At 37.5% G+C, this 24,100-nt stretch overlaps 2 protein-coding genes across 6 annotated transcripts in view; one reads left to right on the plus strand and one right to left on the minus strand.

Annotated features, from left to right (window-relative positions):
* The window catches only part of MED12L (mediator complex subunit 12L), a 363,255-nt gene that overhangs the window by 106,100 nt on the left and 233,055 nt on the right, over nucleotides 1-24,100 (plus strand). For 3 of the 5 annotated variants that reach the window (XM_037736428.1, XM_017522838.2, XM_037736429.1), the window contains exons 12-16: nucleotides 438-569; nucleotides 3,556-3,682; nucleotides 5,999-6,213; nucleotides 7,871-7,975; nucleotides 8,814-8,990. In XM_037736428.1, the coding sequence (XP_037592356.1) occupies nucleotides 438-569; nucleotides 3,556-3,682; nucleotides 5,999-6,213; nucleotides 7,871-7,975; nucleotides 8,814-8,990 (756 nt within the window). The remainder of the gene's footprint in view (nucleotides 1-437; nucleotides 570-3,555; nucleotides 3,683-5,998; nucleotides 6,214-7,870; nucleotides 7,976-8,813; nucleotides 8,991-24,100) is intronic. The other 2 variants (XM_037736430.1, XM_017522841.2) reach the window with 1 other exon arrangement.
* The window catches only part of GPR171 (G protein-coupled receptor 171), a 6,037-nt gene continuing 1,841 nt past the window's right edge, over nucleotides 19,905-24,100 (minus strand). The window contains exon 2 of the mRNA XM_017522861.2: nucleotides 19,905-21,109. Coding sequence (XP_017378350.1) covers nucleotides 20,093-21,052 — 960 coding nt within the window. The 5' untranslated portion in view covers nucleotides 21,053-21,109 and the 3' untranslated portion in view covers nucleotides 19,905-20,092. The remainder of the gene's footprint in view (nucleotides 21,110-24,100) is intronic.

Consider the following 24,100-nt stretch of genomic DNA (forward strand, 5'->3'; position numbering starts at 1 on the left):
AAAAAAAAAAAAAAAAAAAAGACGTACTGAATGAGGCAGTGAGTGAGTGAGTGGGGGGCCTGAGGGTGCCAACAGTAGAGTGATGTACTTTGACTTTGTGACAGCTGTTCTTGGCAGTCAGTGATTGTCTTTTCCCTTACTGTTTGATTTTGAAATTTGAGTTCTAGAGAGTAGATAGGGCTAGGCTATGTCCCTGGGTAAGTGAAGGGATCTACAGGGAAACTCTAATTCTTTTGGAACTGTCACAGATTCAGCATAAGTGATTTCTTACATAAGTTTTATTCTTTGTATTTCAATTAAAAATGATTTGGAAGACTTTCTAAAGCTACTATAATAAAAAGCTTTAAAGCGTTAGATATTCCCTTGCTTGCTTCCTGACTCTTGCTAGGTGAATGTTTCCTTTGATGTGGCTGGTACCCCTTTCTGTTGGTCATTAGGTTGCGCCCAACGATGAAGCTGTGGTGACGCTGTTATGTGAATGGGCCGTGAGCTGCAAACGGTCTGGCAAGCATAGGGCCATGGCTGTGGCAAAACTCCTGGAGAAGAGGCAAGCAGAAATCGAGGCAGAGGTAGGTTCTGTTTTCTTTCTGCTTGTCGAATGCCCTAATGTAAAAATATTGTTTTGGGGAAGATAATTTTCTGTTACCCTCCTTATGTTATTCTTTTCCTCTTGAGGAGAAGAAGAAGGATGTAAAAATTTACGTAAGGAAGATTCCCGTAGTAGAATCTCTCTAAATTGATGTGGCCATTTTATATTCTGGACTAACGTAAAACTGGTATCTTTTGAAATAAAACTTTAGGCTGGGCACAATGACTTACACCTGTTGTACTGCCAGTACCATGGGAGGAGGGGGCAGGAGAATCTCTTGGGCCCAGGAGTTTGAGGCTGTAGTGAGCTATGATGTTGCCACTGCACTCTAGATAATACATTTTTAGATATAGACAGATTTAGGCTATTAAAAATACAAGGTAATCTATATGTAAACCTCTTCTGAAAGTGGAATGTGTATGTTTGTATGTTCTGGAATAAATGCAGGAGAAAAGTGGTGTTAAAAAAAAACACGCAATACAGAAGGAGCAATGAAATATTTAGTTTACACCTTAACAGATAGAGTGAGACTCTGTCTCTAAAAAAGTAAATAAATTTATAAAGTTTTAGCATTTGATATAGAACAAAGAAATTTCTTTACTAGGTTGAAATATGCATACACATAACACATACACATATACATGTGCAAATGTATATAAGATACACCAACTTTTATGAAATTTACAACTACATAATATTTTGGTGGATTTGGATATATTTTCTTGAGGCAGTTATGATTATGAGATTATAAATACCAATTTGTATTGCTTTTGAGATTATGTTCTGGCCCCAGAGAGAGCAGTTAAAGCCTTGGAAGTAATTTATAAGGGAAAAAGCAAAACTAACTTTGTCAACATTAGCTTTTGTTGAAGGGAAATTTTCTTAGCAGGCCTTCTTTTCTGCCTGTGAATGTTGGCAGGGATGGCCACAGGGAATGTATGTATGTCACCTGACCAGGTCCTTGTCATTTCTCACCTGGCAACTTCAAGGCATCTTAACCTAATTTCTCTGCTTCCTCTACACAGCAACTGCAGATCTTTTCACAATGTAAATAGATCACATTGTCCCCTTACTGATACTCTCTGTGGCTCCCGACTGTGGCCTTTGCTGCATCACCTGAGCTGCCAGCCTGCCTTTTCCACCTCTTCTTGTGCTCTTCTCCCCAAGGTCACAGCTCCAGTCACCTTGGTACTTCTATCCCTTCAATACACAAAACACACTGCAACCTTGAGGCCTCTGCCCTTGTTGTTCCTTTTGGGCAGCACACTCTGTTCCCCAATCTCCGCATGCCCAGCTTCTTCCTGGCATTCCCATTTCAAGAAGTCTCACTTCCTTTCCAGCATTCCCAGCTCAACATGTGTCATCTCGGGAAGGTCTTCTGTCACCACGTGATCAAAGTTAATAACGTTCTACCCCTCAGGCACTCTTTCTCACATCACAGTTTTACTTTCCTGTACATTCATCTAGTTAATCTGCTGATTGTTTAATACCTTCCCCCTCTAGAAGGTGAGCTGGACAGCAGAAAGCTCACTCATCTTATCTTGTTCAGTGTTGTGTCCTTGGCACAGAATAGTGCTCATTGCATAGTAGATGCTCAGAAGGTGTTTGTTGCGTGACTGGATGAGCCTTAACTGGCTCTCTGTGTTGCTGATAATACACCTCCTTCTTGTGAAAAGTGAAATAGGAAGTAAAATGAATTAGGAAGAACATTTTACAGACATTTTTCTCTTCCTGTTAGTAAAGTTGTATTTACCAAAAACGAGAGATATTGAAACTGGGGCTTGAAGATATTGATGTTAAGGTGTAAACTAAATGGCCCATTGCATAGTGGGCAAATTAGGAGAAGCCTTTTATTGCTTTTCTTCCATATATTATGAATAGTTGGACTCTTCTATGGTGAATTGCAATCATAAACTTCAGTAGCTAACATGGAATTTCTCAAATATTTCATTGCTCCTTCTGTATTGTGTGTTTTTTTCTTTTACACCACTTTTCTCCTGCCTTTATTCCAGAACATACAAACATACACATTCCACTTTCAGAAGAGGTTCACATATAGATTACCTTGTAATTTTAATAGCTTAAATCTGTCTGTATCTAAAAATGTATTCTCTCAGAGGTATTTAAGATAATTAACTTTTTGTTAAACATTACCATCTTTAAAATTTGACTTTCACAAAGAGATAATAGATTGGAGAAATATCTTAATATGATATTTTGATATAATGAATATCTTGATATTAAAGAGTAATGAAAATGGGAATAAACAAAGGAATACAACAAAGAATAGAAAACAAGTTTCTGGTCTTGTGTAAGTGCTGTCTTTAGGAAAATAGAAGTTAAATAACTTCCGTAGAAAATAGAAGTTAAATAACTTCTGTGTTTCATCAACTGTGGACATTCCCAGAGGTTCTGAGTGATATTATTGGTGGAGTGTGATGAATAAGTGAAATAATATTATTAGGGGGATTATGTTGGCATTCTCTGTTGATACCGTGTTTCTCCAAACACACTAATAAATAAACCCTCCTGACAAAAAAAATTCAATAATATATGCCCCAATATTTTTCAGGGAGAATACAGTTAAACATGAACTATTTAAAAACCAAGATAATCTCAAATTATTTTTAGCAATTTTGCATAGGGATAATGAATAGTTTGTTGTACTATAATATATTTACTGGGCACTCAGACGATACTGTGCAGAGTTTATAAGTCACATGAATAATGTTTTTCATGGGTGGTTTTTGAAATCATTTGAGTTGTTCTGGGGAAGTTGTTTCTAACTTTTAGAAATTTGATTCACTTGTGATGCATGGTCCTTAAATAAGTACAGACGTATCAGTTAATTTTACATGTTTTATCTGGGCAGTTAAATGTTGATTTAAAAAATTACAAATTCATGATCCGTTATGACTGTACTTATCTTCTGTAATTAACTTCGCTTATTTATTTTTAATCTGCAGAGATGTGGTGAATCTGAAGTCTTAGATGAGAAGGAGTCTATTTCTTCATCTTCTCTTGCTGGATCCAGTTTGCCTGTTTTCCAGAATGTGCTGCTAAGATTTTTAGATACACAGGCCCCCTCTTTGTGTAAGTAGAGAAAACTTTTTGCCTCTAGGTCTTAAATAAGGGATTGATCTTTTTCTTTTTTGAAGCTGATTGAATTTTTAGAAATTTCTGTCTTATTTAACACTCTCGGCACTGAATAAATATATGTTTTACTGAGCACAATTTTGTGACATGTTTTTTTAATGGAGACTTTTAGGCAATTTAAAAATTGGTCGAGCTTCAAAGACTTTAAATTATTTTTTAAAAGTTACCTCACTCCTTCATCTAAGGAAGTAAGGTCCTGTAACATTTGCTGTATATTGATTGTAATTTGGAATTTTCTCTTTATTAGGAGTTTTCTAAATTTCTTATATTCTAGTTTTTGCTCTTAAACATGGGGGTGGGGGGAAGGAAGCAACAGTACTCTATAGGCAGAGACCTGGTACAAGGAGGTAATTTATAGATGACTGCCTGCTTCAGTACATTCTCTGGGATGTTTATGTCATCTCAGCTCTTTTTCTGCCTTTCTAGGGAGGAGTTGAGGGTTTCTGGAATAAACAGCCACCCCGTGGGTTCAAACTGTGGGTGAACACTTTTGAAATATTGTGTGAGCTATGTAGGCTTAATAGTATTCTGAGATTTTCCTATGACAAAATGCAGCAGGGAGAATCTTACAATAGACAACAGAAAAATGGCAAAAGATAAAAAGCAATAGAAAGGGGAGAAAAAGGTTGGGGACGAGGGAGACTCTTATAAAGAAAGAGGTAAAGCAGCAAGCAACAGTACTCTTCTGAGTCCTCTGAGGAGGGGCCTAATTTCGGGTTGAGTTTGCCAGTGAGTTTCTTTGAGACAAGGGGCTTTCTCAGTTATTTGGCGGCTTCTAGGCTGGAAGGAGAGCAGCCACTGGAGCTAATCCAGTGGTTGGAATATAGGGAGGAGTAATTCATGGAAAAGAAAGGACGTGAAAGAAACGTGAAAGGACAGAAGAAATCCCTGATAGCAGAAAATAGATTGTCAGGCATGAAGTTAGCAGTTCTAACTTACCTTGCCTCCTGGGGGAGACAACATTTGCCCTTTGCTTCTCCTTTCTTTCCCATTCTTGTTTTCTCTTTAGGAAAAACTCCTTCCTCCTGTGCCTTTGCTAGTTCACCTCATTTACTGTCTGTGAGAAAAAGGTGATCTGTTTTCTGAGAGAGGCTGCTTCTCACTGAGTTTGGTAGTGAGCAAGAGGAAACATTTAGGTTCAAGGTTTAGGAAACTAAGCTTTAATATTCCTTGGACAAATGTGTCTCCTACTGGTGTTTTGTGATGTGTAATGATACCAAGGATTGAGCTTTGCAGGTTAGTCTTAAAAATTTTGAATCTTACCTCAAAAGTAGAGACACAAAACTTTAGAGTGCAGTGACAATAGTGAAAGTCATAATGTGAGTTAAATAGGCTAGTTATGAATAAAAATAATCTGCAGAGCTCCATCTTTGTGTCCTTTTTATTGAGTTGTTCCTTTTTCTTTTCAGTGGATCCTGCTTACATTTTTTTCAAACACCATTTAAATTGTGGTTCTGTTGTAAAGTCTCCTTTGAAAATGTGCACCCATATTCCCACAACTGCACAGACACACTCAAGCTAGAAAAAGCAGTCATGAACTGTTTTATTAGTAAAACAGAGGACAGCAGTCTAGTCCTGCTGCCTTTTTTTCTGATCCTGAAATTTTGCTTGTATTGTTAGTACTCGAATGGCTATTAAGGACTACTATCTTTTTTTTTTTTTTTTTTTTTTTTTTTTTTTTTTTTTTTTTTTTTTTTTTTTTTTTTTTTTTTTTTTTTTTGAGACAGAGTCTCACTCCTTCACCAGGCGCCAAACTGGAGTGCAGTGGCTTGATCTTGGCTCACTGCAACCTCCGCCTCCCGAGTTCAAGCAATTCTCCTGCCTCAGCCTCCTGAGTAGCTGGGATTGCATGCGCGTGCCACCATGCCCAGCTAATTTTTGTATTTTTAGTAGAGACAGGGTTTCACCATGTTGGCCAGGATGGTCCTGATCTCTTGACCTTGTGATCCGCCCGCCTCGGCCTCCCAAAGTGCTGGGATTACAGGTGTGAGCCACTGCCCTCGGCCAAGGACTACTATCTTTAAACTTGTAATCGTGTTTACCATACTGAATATTTTTTCAATTATAGTGGGACAATCAAAACCTGCCTGTCAGTTCTGTGCAAAATGCTAGTACCTCAGTAAATCTTTCAGTAAATCTTTTTTTTTTTTTAAAAGATTGATTGTGAAAAGTAATGAACATATTAAGCCTTAGTAATTAGCTTTTTTCTACTATCCAGTCAAGGAATTCTTGATTGAATTTGTTTCTCTATAGCGGACCCAAACAGTGAATGTGAAAAGGTAGAATTTGTGAACCTGGTGCTGCTCTTCTGCGAGTTCATCCGCCATGACGTCTTCTCCCATGACGCATACATGTGTACCCTCATATCTCGAGGAGATTTGTCAGTCACTGCCTCGACCCGGCCACGGTCACCAGCAGGGGAAAATGCAGATGAACACTATTCCAAGGATCATGATGTGAAAATGGAGGTATGGCCCTGGATACAATGCCTCACTCCCACAGAAACTAACCTCTGGTGGGAACCACGTTCAGATAGGTTATGTAGTGGTAGAAGAGTGATGGCTTTTTGTTGTATTCCTTTGCTCCAAAGCTTATTTATCTCTGCTTCTCAGGTGGGACAGACATTTACACTATAGCTTATTATGTCTTACAGAATTTCCCTTTGGATACTATAAAACTGTGATGAAAATATTTGACAGGCAATAACATTTTTCATAGGACTGGAATTATATGCTTTCAGTTCTCAATGTTTCTAATTTCTAGTTTTTCTTTAACATTCCATCTCAAAACTGGATTTGTTTTGACCTTTGTCAGCTGAGTTTTCATTCTAAGAATCGTCTTTTCCCTAGTTTATCATTCATTACTTTTATCACTCTTTTATACATAATGGGAAATTCTGTGTTAGTCATAACACATCGTATTTTCATTTCAGTTAATTAAAAATTTAATCTCTATTTCTCAAATGTTATAGAAGTGTTGTTTTCAACAAATTATTTTATACTACAAGCGTGACTTTATAATTTTCTGCCAAATTCTGATATTTTGGATATTATTCCAGATACTGAAATTTTCAAGGCAAAACGATGGAGGTGGTGATGGGAAATTGTAGAAAATGACGAGAACTTGTGATGATTACTTAAAAACTGACAGTTTAGGTCAGGCTTGGTTGCTCACGCCTGTAATGCCAGGACTTTGGGAGGCCAAGGTGGGTGGATCATCTTAGATCCAGTGTTTGAGACCAGCTTGACCAACATGGAGAAACCTCGTCTCTACTAAAAATACAAAATTAACTAGGCATGGTGGGGCATACCTGTAATCCCAGCTACTTGGGAAGCTGAGGCAGGAGAATCGCATGAACCCGGGAGGTGGAAGTTGCGGTGAGCCAAGATTGCCTCATTGCACTCCAGCCTGGGCAACAAGAGCCAAACTCTTGTCTCAGAAACAAAGCAAAGCAAAACAAAACAAAACAAAACAAAACAAAACAAAACAAAACAAAACAAAAACCTGACAGTTTAGGCAATATACCATTATTTTAAAAAATAGTAGCTATATTTGTAATTAAAAACCTGGTAGTAGAATTGCAGACATGGATTCATAGTTCATACTGTTAAGGTTTGTTTTCAAAATGGTGTAGGGTTAAAAATTTTTTTTTATATAAATGCTTTTCTTAATTTATCGACAGTAGAAATTACAAAGCTAAAAACTGAAGTTCCTTTACCTATTTACATGTTTTTATCCTCCTGCTTTTTCTTTCCTATTTTATAGATAGTAAGGTATCTTATATCTCAGATATAGTCTTATATTTTTCTTAATAAGAAGAGTTGGTTAGTATGTGATGGGAAATAGCCCAGTGAAGGAAATTGTGGATGCTTTGTTTTTAATCAGGATGTTCGTATGCTCTTCTTTTAAAATAACACGGAAGTTAAATTTTCTGACCATGAGGAAAAAGAATGTGACTGTTTAAAGCAAGGCATTTCTTAAAGCTTCCTTCAGTTTGCGGAGAAGAAGACAGTATGGGGAACAAAAGACAGAGATGGTTAAAAATCCCACTGTCATGTTTTAGCTTCAGTTTCTTGATGAACTCCAAAACTCACAATGTTACTTTCTTTCTCTGGCAATTATCAGGAACAGAGTATTATGGCGCATATGGGCATTGACTCAGGAACCACTAACATTTTTGATGAAGTAGACAAGAGTGACTTTAAAACTGACTTTGGTTCGGAATTTCCAGTAGGTTCAACCTTCGATTCTTATTGACAATTAAGAATTAACCCGCACCCATCCCAGCCTGTCTCCATCCTTCTGTTTCTCAGAATGACTTGTGCATTTGTGATATGTCATCTTGCCATATTCCTCCTTTGGTACAATTGTCATCTCACACAGTTGGGTCATCCTCAGTTTTGGTTGCATGGCCTACCTTAAATTATAATACTCCTGCCCTCCTAATTGGCTGTCTGACTCTTTTATTCATTTTGAGATCATCATCATCTCAGTAATGCGTGAAGGTAGTTTCACCATGATAGTCCATGTTGATTTGCTATGTATGTCTTCAACTTCTATATAATAGTTTTTGTGGCTTTAGGCTTATTATACGTTCTTCTAGTTTATTTCAATATAGTTATAATGTGTTCTTCCTTGTGAATCACCATATATAACTTTAAAAAATATTGTTTGGAGTACAGACTGAAACATTTATGTCTATTATTCATTAGTCTTACTAGTTTATTATTTACGCAAATGTTTCTGTAGGAAATGTAGTCCTATGAGGAAAACACTTACCCATAACTCTGCTTTTATCTTTAGCTTTCCAGGGTAGTGTAGACGTATTTCTTATGTGTGTGGTTGTCATGTTCTCGTCTACAAAATAGAGGGTGATGTTCACATATTCTTACTGATCTGAATATGAATTTTGTGGAAATTAACACATTTTCTTCATATTTTTTGCTCAGTGTTTAAGTAGGAAAATGTATATAAGTGTCTGATGTGTGTGTTTTGGTATGTAGAGCACTGTGGTTTGATTTTGCTTACTTTCATTTACAATCTCCAACATTTGTTTTACATGACTTAGATTTTTTCTCCTATGCCTGGAGAGTCCTGTGAGAATGCCAACACTTCCTTGGGCAGAAGAATGTCGGTTAATTGTGAGAAGTTGGTGAAGAGGGAAAAACCAAGGGAATTAATTTTTCCATCTAATTACGACCTCCTTCGCCACTTACAGTATGCAACACATTTTCCTATACCTCTGGTAAGTCATTGCTTCAATTAGTCTACACCGTGATATTATAAGATCAATAACAGTTGAATGTCAGATTATTCAACTATCTTCTTGACTGATACATATTGATAGCAGGTGAGTTTTTTGCTTTGCTCCAGCCTCTGTTCTAATTCTAGTCTTAAGCTTATACGCTGATGTAGTTCAAATTTGTAGTATATCAGTGGCTAATTAGATTTAGAAAATTTTCTATATTAGTATCCTTTTATTGAAGAGCATTTGAGTCACTGCAGGTGATGTCTAAATGTGTTTTCTTTTTCTTTATTTTTTTTTTTGAGGTGGAGTTTCGCTCTTGTTGCCAAAGCTGGAGTGCAGTGCCGCGATGTCGGCTCACTGCAACCTCTGCCTCCCGGGTTCAAGCGATTCTCCTGCCTCAGCCTACCGAGTAGCTGAGATTACAGGAGCCTGCCACCATGTCCAGCTAATTTTTTGTAATTTTAATAGAGATGAGATTTCACCATGTTGGACAGGCTGGTCTCGAACTCCTGACCTTACGTGATCTGCCCGCCTCGGCCTCCCAAAGCGCTGGGATTACAGGTGTGAGCCACTGGGCCCAGCCTAAATATGCTTTCTTTAATTTGAAAGTAAATTTACTTAGTAGCTTTTATGGGCACTGTATTATGGTAGGTAATTCCACTCAGTAAGAATTTTGAGGCATAAGAAAATTGGGAGACAAACATCAAATAGCAAGCACTCAAATATGTGTATAATCGAGTAGAAACTCAAATTCCCACTGGAAGATGAGTCAGTTGACATTTCTGGGCCCCTTCCACTCTCAAAGAATGAGTACTGGAGAGGACAGGAGCATTTTAGTTGAAAAATTGGGTAAGACTTTCACAGAGATTATTTACTAGATAGGCTCAGCTTTGGACTGTTTGAATTTAAGAATTGAATAGCAAATGTGAAATTCTTGGCAGAAAATTTACTGCTTGAGTCTTAGCAGAGTGATATGCTTTATTCTGAAGGGTAACAAAATTGGTTTCCTAATATTAGAAATAAAAATTGGGCCAAAATTTGAAAAAAATGTTTATTCTTGGATTCACTAACTTTTTTTCTGGATTTTTATTTTCCTAGGCATTTTTTTAAAAATTGTACTTTAGGTTCTGGGGTACATGTGCAGATCATGCAAGATTGTTGCATAGGTACATACATGGCAATGTGGTTTGCTGCTTCCATCCCCCACCGGTCACCTATATCTGACAATTCTCCCCATATTATCCCTCCCCAACCTCCCCACCCCATGCTGCCCCTCCTTTATCCCCGCTAACAGCCCCCATTGTGTGATGCTCCCTCCCTGTGTCCATGTGTTCTCATTGTTCAGCACCCACCTATGAGTGAGAACATGCGGTGTTTGATTTTCTGTTCTTGTGTCAGTTTGCTGAGAATGATGATTTCCAGATTCATCCATGTCCCTGCAAAGGACAGGAACTCATCGTTTTTTATGGCTGCATAGTATTCCATGGTATATATATGCCACATTTTGCTTGTCCAGTCCGTCATCAATGGGCATTTGAGTTGGTTCCACGTCTTTGCTATCGTAAACAGTGCCGCGGTGAACACACATGTGCACTTGTCTTTATAACATAATGATTTATAATCCTTTGGCTATATACCCAGTAATGGGATTGCTGGGTCAAATGGGATTTCTGTTTCTAGGTCCTTCAGGAATCGCCACACTGTCTTCTACAATGGTTGCACTAGTTTACACTCCCATCAACAGTGTAAAAGTGTTCGTATTTATCCACATCCTTTCCAGCATCTATTGTCTCCAGATTTTTTAATGATCGCCTTTCTAACTGGTTTGAGATGGTATCTCAATGTGATTTTGATTTGCATTTCTCTAATGACCAGTGGTGATGAGCATTTTTTCATATATTTGTTGACCTAATGTCTGTCTTCTTTTGAAAAGTGTCAGTTCATATCCTTCGCCCACTTTTGATTGGGGTTGTTTGTTTTTTTCTTGTAAATCTGTTTTAGTTCTTTGTAGATTCTGGATGTTAGCCCTTTGTCAGATAGATTGCAAAAATTTTTTCCTATTCTGTTGGTTGCCAGTTCACTCTAGTGATTGTTTCTTTTGCTGTACAGAAGCTCTGGTGTTTAATTAGGTTCCATTTGTCTGTTTTGGCTTTTGTTGCCAGTGCTTTTGGTGTTTTAGTCATGTAGTCCTTGCCTATGCCTGAGTCCTGAATGGTTTTGCCTAGGTTTTCTTCTAGGGTTTTTATGGTATTAGGTCTTATGTTTAATTCTTTAATCCATCTGGAGTTAATTTTAGTGTAAGGTATCAGGAAGGGGTCCAGTTTCTGCTTTCTGCATATGACTAGCCAGTTTTCCCAACACTATTTATTAAGCAGGAAACCCTTTCCCTTTTGCTTGTTTTTGTCAGGTTTGTCAAAGATCAGATGGTTGTAGATGTATGGCGTTACTTTTGAGGCCTCTGTTCTGTTCCATTGGTCTATATATCTGTTTTGGTACCAGTACCATGTTGTTTTGATTACTGTAGCCTTGTACTATAGTTTGAAGTTAGGTAGGATGATGCCTCTGGCTTTGTTCTTTTTACTTAGGATTGTCTTGGCTATGTAGGCTCTCTTTTGGTTTCATGTGAAGTTTAAGGTGGTTTTTTCCAGTTCTGTGAAGAAGGTCATGGGTAGCTTGATGGGGATAGCATTGAATCTATTAATTACTTTGGGCAATATGGCCATTTTCACGATATTGATTCTTCCTAACCAAGAGCATGGAATGTTTTTCCATCTGTTTGTGTCCTCTTTTATTTCCTTGAGCAGTGGTTTGTAGTTCTTCTTGAAAAGGTCCTTTACATCTTTTGTTAGTTGTCTTCCTAGGTATTTTATTCTCTTTGTAGCAATTGTGAATGGGCGTTCGCTCCTGATTTGGCTCTCTGTTAGTCTGTTATTGGTATATAGGAATCTGTGTGATTTCTGCACATTGATTTTGTATCCTGAGACTTTGCTGATGTTGTTTATCAGTTTAAGGAGATTTTAGACTGAGATGATGGGGTCTTCTAAACATAAAATCATGTTGTCTGCAAATAGAGACACTTTGACTTCCTCCTTTTTTAATTGAATACCGTTTATTTCTTCTTCTTTCCTGATTGCTCTGGCTGGAGCTTCCAATTCTATATTAAATAGGAATGGTGAGAGAGGGCATCCTTGTTTAGTGCCAGATTTCAAAGGGAATGCTTCCAGTTTTTGTCCATTCATTATGATACTGGCTGTGAGTTTGTCATAAATAGCTTTTATTATTTTGAGATACCTTCTGTCGATACCTAGTTTATTGAGAGTTTTTAGCATAAAGCGCTGTTGAATTTTGTCAAAGGCTTTCTCTGCATCTATTGAGATAATCATGTGATTTTTGTCTTTTGTTCTGTTTATGTGGTGGATTACGTTTAGACTTGCGTATGTTTAACCAGCCTTTCATCCCTGGGATGAAGCCTACTTGCAGCTTTTTGATGTGCTGTTGTATTTTGTTTGCCAGTATTTTATTGAAGATTTTTGCGTCAATGTTCATCATGGAAATTGGCCTGAAGTTTTCTTTCTTGGTTGAGTCTCTGCCAGGTGTTGGTATCAGAATGATGTTGGTCTCGTAAAATGATTTGGGAAGGATTCCCTCTTTTTGTATTGTTTAGAATAGTTTCAGAAGGTGCAGAACCAGCTCCTCTTTGTACTTCTGGTAGAATTTGGCTGTGGACCCATATGGACCTGGACTTTTTTTGGTTGGTAGGCTATTAATTGCTGCCTCAACTTCAGCCCTTGTTATTGGTCTATTCAGGGTTTCAACTTCTTCCTGGTTTATGTGTGGGAGGGTGCAAGTGTCCAGGAATTTATCCATTTCTTCTAGGTTTACTCGTTTATGTGCTTAGAGTCGTTTGTAGTAATCTCTGATGGTAGTTTGTATTTCTGTGGAATCGGTGGTGATATCCCCTTTATCATTTTTTATTGCATCTATTTGATTCTTCTCTCTTTTCTTTTTTATTACTGTGGCTCGTTGTCTGTCTATTTTGTTGATCTTTTCAAAAAACCAGCTCCTGGATTTATTGATTTTTTTGAAGGGTTTTTTGTGTCTTTATCAACTTCAGTTCTGCTCTGATCTTAGTTATTTCTTGTCTTCTGCCAGCTTTTGCGTTTTTTTCATCTTGTTCCTCTAGCTGTTTCAACTTTGATGATAGGGTGTTGATTTTAGGTCTTTCCTTCTTATATGGGCATTTATTGCTGTAAATTTCCCTCTAGACACTGCTTTAAATGTGTCCCAGAGATTCTGGTATGTTGTGTCTTTGTTCTCGTTGGTTTTGAAGAACATCTTTATTTCTGCCTTCGTTTCATTGTTTATCCAATTGACATCCAGGAGCCAGTTGTTAACAGTTTCCATGAAGTTGTGTGGTTCTGAGTTAGTTTCTTAATCTGGAATTCTAATTTGATTACACTGCGGTCTAAGAGACTGGTTGTTATGATTTCCGTTCTTTTGCATTTGCTGAGAAATGATTTACTTCCAATTATGTGGTCAATTTTAGAATAGGTGTGATGTGGTGCAGAGAAGAATGTATGTTCTGTGGATTTGGGGTGGAGAGCTCTGTAGATGTCTGTTAGGTTTGCTTGGTCCAGATCTGAGTTCAAGTCCTGGATATCCTTGTTAATTTTCTGTCTTGCTGATCTGTCTAATATTAACTGTGGAGTGTTAAAATCTCTCACTATTATTGTGTGGGAGTCTTAGTGTCTTTGTAGTTCATTAAGAACTTGCTTTATGTATCTGGGTACTCCTGTATTGGGTGTGTATATGTTCAGGATCGTTAGCTCTTCTTGTTGCATTGATCGTTTTACCATTACCTAGTGCCCTTCTTTGTCTCTTTTGATCTTTGTTGGTTTAAAGTCTATTTTATCAGGGACTGGGATTGCAACTCCTGTTTTTTTTTGCTCTCCATTTGCTTGGTAAATCTTCCTCCATCCCTTTATTTCGATCCTATGTGTGCCCTTGCATGTGAGATGGGTCTCCTGAATACAGCACACAAAACGTCTGGACTTTTTATCCAATTTGACAGTCTGTGTCTTTTGATTGGGGCATTTAGCCCATTTACACTTAAGGTTAACATTGTTATGTGTGAACTTGATCCTTCCTTTTTGATGCTAGCTGTGTGTTTTGCCCGTTAGTGGATGCAGTTTCTTCATGGTGTCAGTGGTCTTTACCATTTGGTATGTTTTTGAGGTGGCTGGTACTGGTTGTTCCTTTCCAAGTTTAGTGCTTCTTTTAGGAGTTTTTCTAAGGTAGGCCTGGTGGTGACAAAATCTCTCAGCAATTGCTTGTCTATAAAGGATTTTATTTCTCCTTCACTTATGAAGTTTAGTTTGGCTGGATATGTAATTCTAGGTTGAAAGTTGTTTTCTTTAAGGATGTCGAATATTGGCCCCCGCTCTCTTCTGGCTTGTAGGGTTTTTGCCCAGAGATCTGCTCCGAGTCTGATGGGCTTCTCTTTGTGGGTAACCTGACTTTTCTGTCTGGCATCCTTAGCATTTTTTTCCTTCATTTGAATCCTGGTGAATCTGACAATTATGTGCCTTGGGGTTGGTCTTCTTGAGGAATATCTTTGTGGTGTTCTCTGTATTTCCTGGAGTTGAATATTGGCCCAGCTTGCTAGGTTGGGGAAGTTTTCCTTAGTAATACCCTGAAGAGTGTTTTCCAGCCTGGATTCATTCACTCTGTCACATTCAGGTACACCTATCAAATGTAGATTAGGTCTTTTCACATAATCCCATATTTCTTGGAGGCCTTGTTCATTTCTTTTCGCTCTTTTTTCTCTAATCTTGCCTTCTCATTTTATTTCATTGAGTTAATATTCAATCTCTGATATCCTTTCTTCCTGGTCAGTTCGGCTATTGAAACTTGTGTATGCTTCGCGAAGTTCTTGTGTTGTGTTTTTTAGCTCCCTCAGGTCATTTATATTGTTATCTAAGTTGTTTATTCTAGTTAGCATTTCATCTAACCTTATTTCAAGGTTCTTAGTTTCTTTGCATTGGGTTAGAACATGTTCTTTTAGCTCAGAGAAGTTTGTTATTACCCACCTTCTGAAGTCTGTTTCTGTCAATTAATCAGACTAATTGTCCATCCAACTTTGTTCCCTTGCTTGTGAGGAGTTCTGATTCCTTGGAGGATGAGAGGCATTCTGGTTTTTGGTGTTTTCATCATTTTTGCACTTGTTTCTTCCCATCTTCATGGATTTATAAACCTGTGTTCTTTGTAATTGGTGACTTTCAGATGGGGTCTCTGAGTGGACATCTTTTTTGTTGATGTTGAAGGCATTTTTTTCTGTTTTTTAGTTTTCCTTCTAACAGTCAGGCCCCTCTGCTGTAGAACTGCTGGATGTCCACTCCAGACCCTGCTTGCCTGGGGATCACCTGCGGGGGCTGCAGAACAGTAAGGGGTGCTGCTGGTTTCTTCTTCTGATATGTTTGTCCTAGAAGCATACCCGCCAGATGTCAGCCTGAGCTCTTCTTTGTGAGGTGTCTCTGTGTATATATGGGGATTGGGGATCTGTTTGAGGAGACAGTGTGTCCCTTATAGGAGCTCAAGTGCTGTGCTGTGAGCTCCATTGTTCCTTTCAGAGCTGCTAGGCAGGTACCTTTAAGTCTGCTGCAGTAGAACTCATAACTGCCTCTTTTCCCAGGTGGTCTGTCCTAGGAAGGTGGAGCTTTATTTATAAGTTTTTGATGTGCTGCTGCCTTTTTTCAGAGATACCCTGCCCCTAAGGAGGTAGTCTAGTCACAGTCCGCCAGCAGAGATGTTTCTGAGCTGCCTTGGGCTCTGCCCAGCTGTTGTGTAAACTTCCTTGTGGTTTTGTTTACAGAGCTGTAGTTAGAACTGCCTCTGTAATGGTGGTCTGCCTCGATAATGGTGGACTGCTTTGGTAATTGCAGACTGCCCCCATAGCGGTGGACTGCCTCGGTAGTGGCGGACTGCCTCGGTAAGGGCAGATGCCTTTCCCCCCACTGAGCTGGACTGTCCCAGGTCCAGCTGTGCTTGCTGCAAAAGTCTCAATCCAGAGCGTTTTATATTGCTGGTGTTTATGGGGGTGGGACCTGCTGAGCCAGATCACCTGGCTCCCTGTTTCAGCCCCCTCTTTTTCAGTTGAATGGGCGGCTGTCTCCCAGGCCTTCCAGGCGCCAGTTGAAATGGCCACCCAGATCTGTGTGAGTTTTTGTGCAGAAACCCGTGGCACCAGCTGAAACAGCTGTGTTGGAGACTCGTGGTGCTTTTCAGTCTGGGAATCTCCTGGTCTGTGGGTTGTGAAAACTAATTTGGGAATGTGGTGATCACTTACCCTCTATATTGTTCTTGCTGGGAACTGCACTCCAGAGCTGTTCCTATTCAGCCATCTTGGATCTCCTATTCTGGATTTTTATTTCAAGTGCAATTTCAGTGAGTCATTTTTTTCATTGGGTGTTACTTTTACATATAAAAAACGTGATTGTAGGTGTATTATGTTACTTCCTGGGTGCCTTCTAGGACTTTTGATCTGCAAAACTGAATATTCTGTTAAAGTTGTTTCTTGATTTAGTTGGTATTTTGGAATATCTCCTGAAATGACTTTCAAAATGACCAAACCTATATATTTTTTTCTCTTATTACAGTTAAAAGTCTTTTTTTTTTTTTTTTGTAACTTTTCTATGTCCAGAGCCATTTCAAAACTTGCCAAATTACCAAACCCATATTTTTTTTCCTTATTACAATTAAAAATCTATTTTTTGTTAATTTTTCTATGTCCAGGGCTATGTCAAACTTTCCATAGTTTGTTCTTGTTTATCACTGTCTGAATGATATCTACCATTTTCAACTCTTACCTATAGACATTATTCTTTTACCATATAATGGAATAACCTCACAGTTTATTTAGGGGAGCTGAGAGGGTAGCCTTATATTTTAGAGATGTATCCTGATGAATTTACAGATGAACTGTCATGATGTTTGGGATGTGTTTTTAAAATATTCAGGATAAAAAAGGGAGACAGTATTAACATCCAGAGTTTATTTAATAGTAATGTACCATTGTTAACTTCTTAGTTTCAACAAATGTACTGTAGTTCTCTTAAGTCATTTATAATGGAGGAAATTGGCTGAATGGCATATGGAACTCTGTGTACTATTCTGCAACTTCTCTGTAAATTGGAAATTACACTAATAAAAAGTTTATTTAAAAGAAAGAATAAAACGGTGGTGATAAATAAAGCAAAGATGGAAAAATGTTGAAAGTGGTTGAAACTGGTTGAATGGTTGAGGGTTATGTATTCCTTTCTTAGGTAAGCAGAGCTTTGCAGGTCTTTTTCCCAGGTGTCTGGGTGTCAGAGCAGGACACTAAGCCTCAGCTGCTTTACTCTGTGGTTCCTGTGACCTTGGTTTCACAGTTCTTCCCTGCATTTAACGTTCTGCTTCCTTGGAAGAAAGAGCTTAAATTATTTTCAGTGACCAAGTGTCATAATGAATCATAAGATAATTTAACTGTAATGATTCATGAAATAATTCCTAGTAGGATACATTTATTTAATAGCTTTGTATCACCAGGTGCACTAAACTCTATTACCATGAGTGCAATTCAGAAGAAGCCAAAGGATATGCTACTATAACATTGATGTTAGGAATGCTACTAAGAGTCTGGTTTTTTTTTTTTTCCCTTTATAAAAAGAAAAAATATGACTAGCTTGTCATGTATGTGAGGAGACTATAAAAATATGGTTATGAAAAATGTTGTCTGTCTCCCCATCTCTTCTATGGGGCCCTACTAAGTGAAGACTAAGGAAAAGAGGAATAAAGGGGGCTTGACCAAAGATTCAGAAAAATAGTCTCATGATGCTATTCTGTGAATAATATCTTGATTTGCCCATTAGTAAAGCATGTTTCTTAGACTACCAACAAACACAGGTTCTAATGGATAGGCATTCTACCAGCCTCCAGCTGAGGTAAGTCATTTACACTGTGTCAGATGTGTGAGGCTGCTGGAGTTTCTGTCATTACCGTTAGCTAGCTAGAATTGTATAGCATTATCTTGTTGTACATTTTTTAATAGGCACTTTATGCATTTTCTAATTTATTATTCACTTCAGAGTCAAAATATATTTATGAAATTTTAGATAGGATTTTCAAGCTTCAGAAAGTAATTTGTGAAATACAAAAATGAGTTTGGAATCCAGGTTGTTTCCTAGCTTCCAGGAACACCATTTCTTAATCATTGCAGCTAATGCAAATGGATTTACCAGCTGTTTTTTTTTTTTTTTTTTTTTTTTTTTTTTTTTTTTTTTTTTTTTTTTTTTTTTTTTTTTTTTTTTTTTTTTTTTTGTATGTGTGTGATGGAATTTCACTCTTGTTGCCCAGGCTGAAGTGCAGTGGTGCAATCTCGGCTCACTGCAATCTTCACCTGCTGGGTTCAAGTAGTTCTCCTCTCTGAGCCTCCCAAGTAGCTGAGATTACAGGCATGCACCACCACACCTGGCTAAATTTGTATTTTTAGTGAAGACAGGTTTTCTCCATGTTGGTCAGGCTGGTCTCAAACTCCCAACCTCAGGTGATCTGCCCGCCTCTGCCTCCCAAAGTGCTGCCATTACAGGGGTGAAGCACTGTGCCCAGCCACCAGCCGTTTTTATATGGCTTTATTTTACTAATGAAATAAAAAAAAAAACCCACAAAGTCATCATGTATGCGTATCTAAATTTTTCCAGTGTTGTTTTTCCTAATAAGTCTTTTATTTAATGTTGTGTATTCTTTCTGCGTCACCGGCAGTGGAGAGAATTTGATTAGAGATGTGACTCTGAGAGCTGAAATCACCTATACTTCACCATTTTTGTTTGTTTTTGAGACACAGCCTCACTCTTTTTGCCCAGGCTGGAATCCAATGGTGCATTCTTAGCTCGCTGCAACCTCTACCTCCCAGGTTCAAGCTGTTGTTCTGCCTCAGCCTCCCAAGTAGCTGGGATTATAGGTGTGCAGTATCACACCTGGCAAAGTTTTGTATTTTTAGTAGAGATGGGGTTTCACCATGTTGGCCAGGCTGATCTCTAACTCTTGACTTCAACCTCGGCCTTCCAAAGTGCTGGGATTACAGGCATGAGCCACTACGCCCAGCTGGAGTTACCTATACTTTAAACTGGGGCACTGCGTGGAGTCAGACTCGTCTTTCTGGACCTGGGCAGCGCTAAGCAGCCCAGCGTATGCTACATTTCTAACATGGCCTTGCTATGTGAAATCAGTGTGTCTGTTTTATAAAGACCACCTGACTGGTGCTGTTTTACCATTGATGTGCTATTGATGTGGTTTTCTAGTACCAAAACACTAGTTTCAGTAGTTAGTATAACTTAACAGCTTCCTCTGAAATGTTAAAGGGCCTCTGTTTCATATTACTTCAAAATAGAAATGAGAAGTCACTAAATTTATTATTACAAACATTAGGAAGCCTTTATTTATAACTTACAGATAGAATATAAGTACATATAATACTTTAAAGGTTGTCTATGTTTTTCAAGCCTTTTTATAAATAAAAGGTTTTGGTTTTTGTGTTAGAAAAAAATTAGACATTAAAAATTAGAGGAATAATGAGCTGAAAGATTATCATCTTTTGAAGTGATGGATTAAAAATAAATCAGGCACAAGTATTTTTATGTAAGCTGCATTTTTAAAAAGTAATCTGAAAAGCTTTAAAATTATGTTGCTGGTGGGCTTTCTGGTAACTTACATGGAAATGATTTTTCATATTTTTATCAAGAAGTCAGTTCTAGACATTTAAATGAATAACTCATGAATACCTTTGGGTTTCTGTCATGGACCTATTGGATTTCAAGGATATTGCAGGATTTTATATTGGTTCAATGAGACTCTTTAGTTTTTTGTACAGATATTTGCGTTAATGAGTATCAACAAGCATAACAGTACAAGCTTGACTTGTGTTTGGAAACAGGATTTCTAAGTGAACCAGTACATATTTGCTAACTACCTGTATTTTTTCGTACTGAGTTGTTTTTTCTCTTTCAAAACCATGAATTTATGATCCAGTAAGTCCAGAATTGGTAGCACGAAAAAAATCCTGTCTTTTATGCATTATTTTCACATCTTAATTTTTCTTTCTGAGCCTTGGTCCCTTTAGGTGAGGCAAAAGTCTCAGTGACCTTTAAACGGAATGCTTTTGAGAGATGATAGTACAGGATAGGATCAAAGCACAGGTTTGACACAGCCAGAAGCAGTGTGGCCTCTTTGGCTTTGAAGAGTGAAATCCTGGTTGAGCAATCAGTTATGACTTCTGTCTGGCTGAGGGTATATGGGATGCGGACAATATGATAAGGAACAAAGCATATGATGTAGCCTGTGGTCACTAAAAGTATGTTGATGAGGGCCTTTTTCACATTTGGGTAATTTTCATTATCTCTATTTGTGTAGAGCTGTCGAATTACAAGGCAGTTGGATATTAAAATGATGGCTGAGAAATTTAAAAATATTGCTACACATATGAAATTGGTTAGCAAATGCCAGTTTCTTCCAAATTCGTTTTTAAACTCCATACAACCCACATTTGACTTTTCCTTGATGTCTTTGATGGGAATCATCATATTTGGCACCATTATGAGAAGGACCATTAGCCACACAACGGTTGATATCATTTTGGCAAATCCAGGTTCTTGTATTCGGTAGATCTTGCAGCTGTGTATCAACTGAAGACAGCGATCAATGCTGACAAATGCCAAGAAGATAATTGATAAGTACATATTGATATAGATGAGGCAGGCTGTTACTTGGCAGTGGAATATCTTCAGCTTCCAAGGTGCGACACCCAAATCAACAACAATTTTCACAGGTAATGCCAGAGTAAGCAGGAAATCGGCTGTAAGCAAATTAATTAAGTAGATGCTCACACACCTGTGTTTAGTATTCTTCTGTAGAAAAGCCCAGGTTGCAAAACAACTTCCGATAATTCCAACAAGGAAAACTAAATAAAAAAAATACGTGAATGGCTCTAGATCTTTATAAACTGGGCAGAAGAACGAACTGTTTGTCATCTTGAGGGAAAGTAAGGATGACTGCTGATTGAAAAGAAAAATTTCTAAGTTTAGACTCTGTAAAAGAAACAAGAGAAGGGAGGTTAGTAATTAAAATTAGCAACTATTTTGTTTGAAAGACATTTGTTCTCACAATACCATTATCCTTCTAGTTCTTAGATATAATTTTATTGATGAACTTACCAGACCATGTAGCCTGGTGAGAACATAGTAGATTATGAAGAAGCCTGGGTTTTCCATTGTCTGATTTTGTGACTTTCAGGAAATCCCATGCAGGTTTGCTTTTAGTAGGGATATTTTCAACCTCGGGTTTTCTATTCAGGTAGTTCTTTTGTTACTAGTTGGGTTGGAAGTTAGTTTGCAGAGGAGATAAGTGAACTGAAATTCTGAGAAGTAGAGAGAGGAAACTAGGTTTGTGGTTGAGCCTGAGGAGCCTTCAGTGAGGCCTTATGGTTATTTTCTTGTTTTGTTTTTTGTTTTCCATAGATTAATGTAGCTCCTCAGTCTAGGAGAACCTGGCTGACAGGGGAGGTAAGGAGTTCATGGAAAATTGTAGTACAATTTTAAAAGCATTATTTAAAAATAGGTGTTTCATTGTGTAACCTGTTGGAAGGTTTTCAAAAACAAAATTTATTTCATTTTTCTTTTTAGCAAAGGGAGTTGAATAGAATGTGATCTTAAATTGATGCTTATTTCCTTCATTTTCATTTCTTTAGTTTCTTAATGGCCTTTTCATCCTTCAGTTTCTTAATGGCCTAGACCTCTTACATCCAGTATTGTGACCTCTACCAAGTGCAGCTATTGAACATTTGAAATATGCACAGTCCAAAGCAACTTATGCTGTAAATGCAAAATACATGCTGAATTTTGAAGATTTAATATATAAAATATTATAAAAAATAGTACAAGTAGTACAAATTATACTGTTTTATATAAACAGTACAAAATTAAGTATCTTTAATATCTTACCAATATTTTTTATATTGAGCCCATGTTGAAATGTTTTTTGGTATATTAGTTTAAATATGTTATTGACATAAATCTCTCTTGTTTACTTTTACTTTTAAAATACATTTGTTGGAAAAAACTAAATTACCTTTGTAATTTGCATTATCCTTCTATTGAACAGTACTGGTATAGATGTTTCTGTCAGTGTTTTTGAGTATTTTCTTAAAAAAAGTATTTTAAAAGCTACCAGAACGTGGATGTATGTTCATTGATTACAAAATCCTTGGAGAAAGATTTAGTTACATTAGTATCAAAACATCTAACAGTTGAATTGTTTTTTTTTTTTTTTAATGTGGGCTTTAAAGCAGTTAAAAGCCCAAAAACATAAGACATTCCCCTTAGAACTACTGTTCTACTTACCATTGATAATGGCAGTGAAATCTTGTCATGCTCCTCCCAAATCTGGAACATTGGGTGGATTTGTAAACTCAAGTTAAACTGATAAGGCTCCCTTTGACCTGGTCTAGTCAAACTTACATACTTAAGAGCTAAGGGTAGATTAGTAACCTTTCTTGTGCTTCCTGTTGGTGTGGGTCCTCCTTTTGCACATTCAACAGTGTTCTGTTATTTTAAAGACCTGAAGATTATTTTTGTATTTTAGCAAGGAAAAAATTTATAGTACAATCTTTTTAAAGGTAGCAAATAGTAAGTTATGGTGACCAACATAGAAGGCCAAATCAGCTACTCTGAAAGCTCCCTTAATAAGAGAATAAAACTTATGTCTTTCTAAAAATTCTCCCAACTATTTAATGAACCTTTGTGTGCATTTGTAATGAAACAATATATGCAGATTATTAAGGCAGATGTACACAAAGCTTTCTAAATTAAAGTGCTGCTTAAAGGCTACATGCCCTTTCTCCTTCCCTACCTGAGTTAGCACCTTAGAGTCCGTGAATAATGTCATCCTTTACCAAACTGAATGAAAATATTTAAGCACTTGCTTTGTATCTGACATTATGCTAAGTGCTTTAGGTGTACTTATGTAAGTTCTTTTCATTTCCATAAGGTAGGTGTTGTTATTGTCCCTGCTTTACAGATGAGGAAACTGAGGCATAATGGGGTTACATACCCAAAGTTATGTAGCTGGTAGGATACAAAGCCAGGATTCCAACTGAGTCAGTTTGATCTCAGAACCACATTCAAAACCATTCCAAAACACTGCCTCAATAATAGTAATAATAGTAGGTGATGATAGTAATGATAATGGTGATGATGATGATGATGATGATGATATCTGCCAATCTTTACTAAGGGCCTACTGTATGGGCAGGAATTATGTTCTAATCAAGTTTTAAGTAATAAAGCTGAAATAAACTATTCATTTTTAACTTTTTACCAAAATACTAAGGAAATAAGTATAGGCTTTTCATGTATTTTGATGTTTTATGAATACATCCACACACACGCATGCCGTACACACACACACACACACACACACACACACGAATGCACATTTAAAAACAACCCTAGGTCCTTTCCAATAAGTTTAAATCAGCTTTACTCTCAAAGCTCCCATAACCTAGTTTCTCTCTACCATCTTGACTATCTCTTAATCCCAGATTAGAGATAGTGCATGTGATAGAAATTTTGGGATCATAGGATTTTAAAAATGGATGGGATCTTTATAAATTGCCTCTAGTGGAATCCTCAAGTAAGTTGAGGAGATGGAGGGCTGGCCCTGGTTCCTCAAGCTTGCATGTTCAGGCAGGACTAGGATCTGCTCTTATTGATCATTGTCTGAGCTCTCTGCCTTTATCCTTCCTGTTCCTGAATCCCGCTTATTTCAGGGCTTTAAGGAAGCTCCTCATATCTGAAAACTACTCTAGGCTTTACCGATGTCCTTGGCGACCATGAATTTTGATAGTTACCATTTATTTGAACTTTGGAATTTTGAACATACTTTTCTTTATGTGAAAAACTAGTGTTGGTGTGCATTGATCACATATCACATCTTTGCTTACTGTTACTTTCTAAGGACCTAGGATTTTGGCTTATGGTTTTTCTTTTGCTTTTTCTTTTCTTTTCTTTTTTTTTTTTTTT

Source organism: Cebus imitator, unplaced genomic scaffold (assembly GCF_001604975.1).
Source record: "Cebus imitator isolate Cc_AM_T3 unplaced genomic scaffold, Cebus_imitator-1.0 Scaffold25, whole genome shotgun sequence".
Taxonomy (NCBI): domain Eukaryota; kingdom Metazoa; phylum Chordata; class Mammalia; order Primates; family Cebidae; genus Cebus; species Cebus imitator.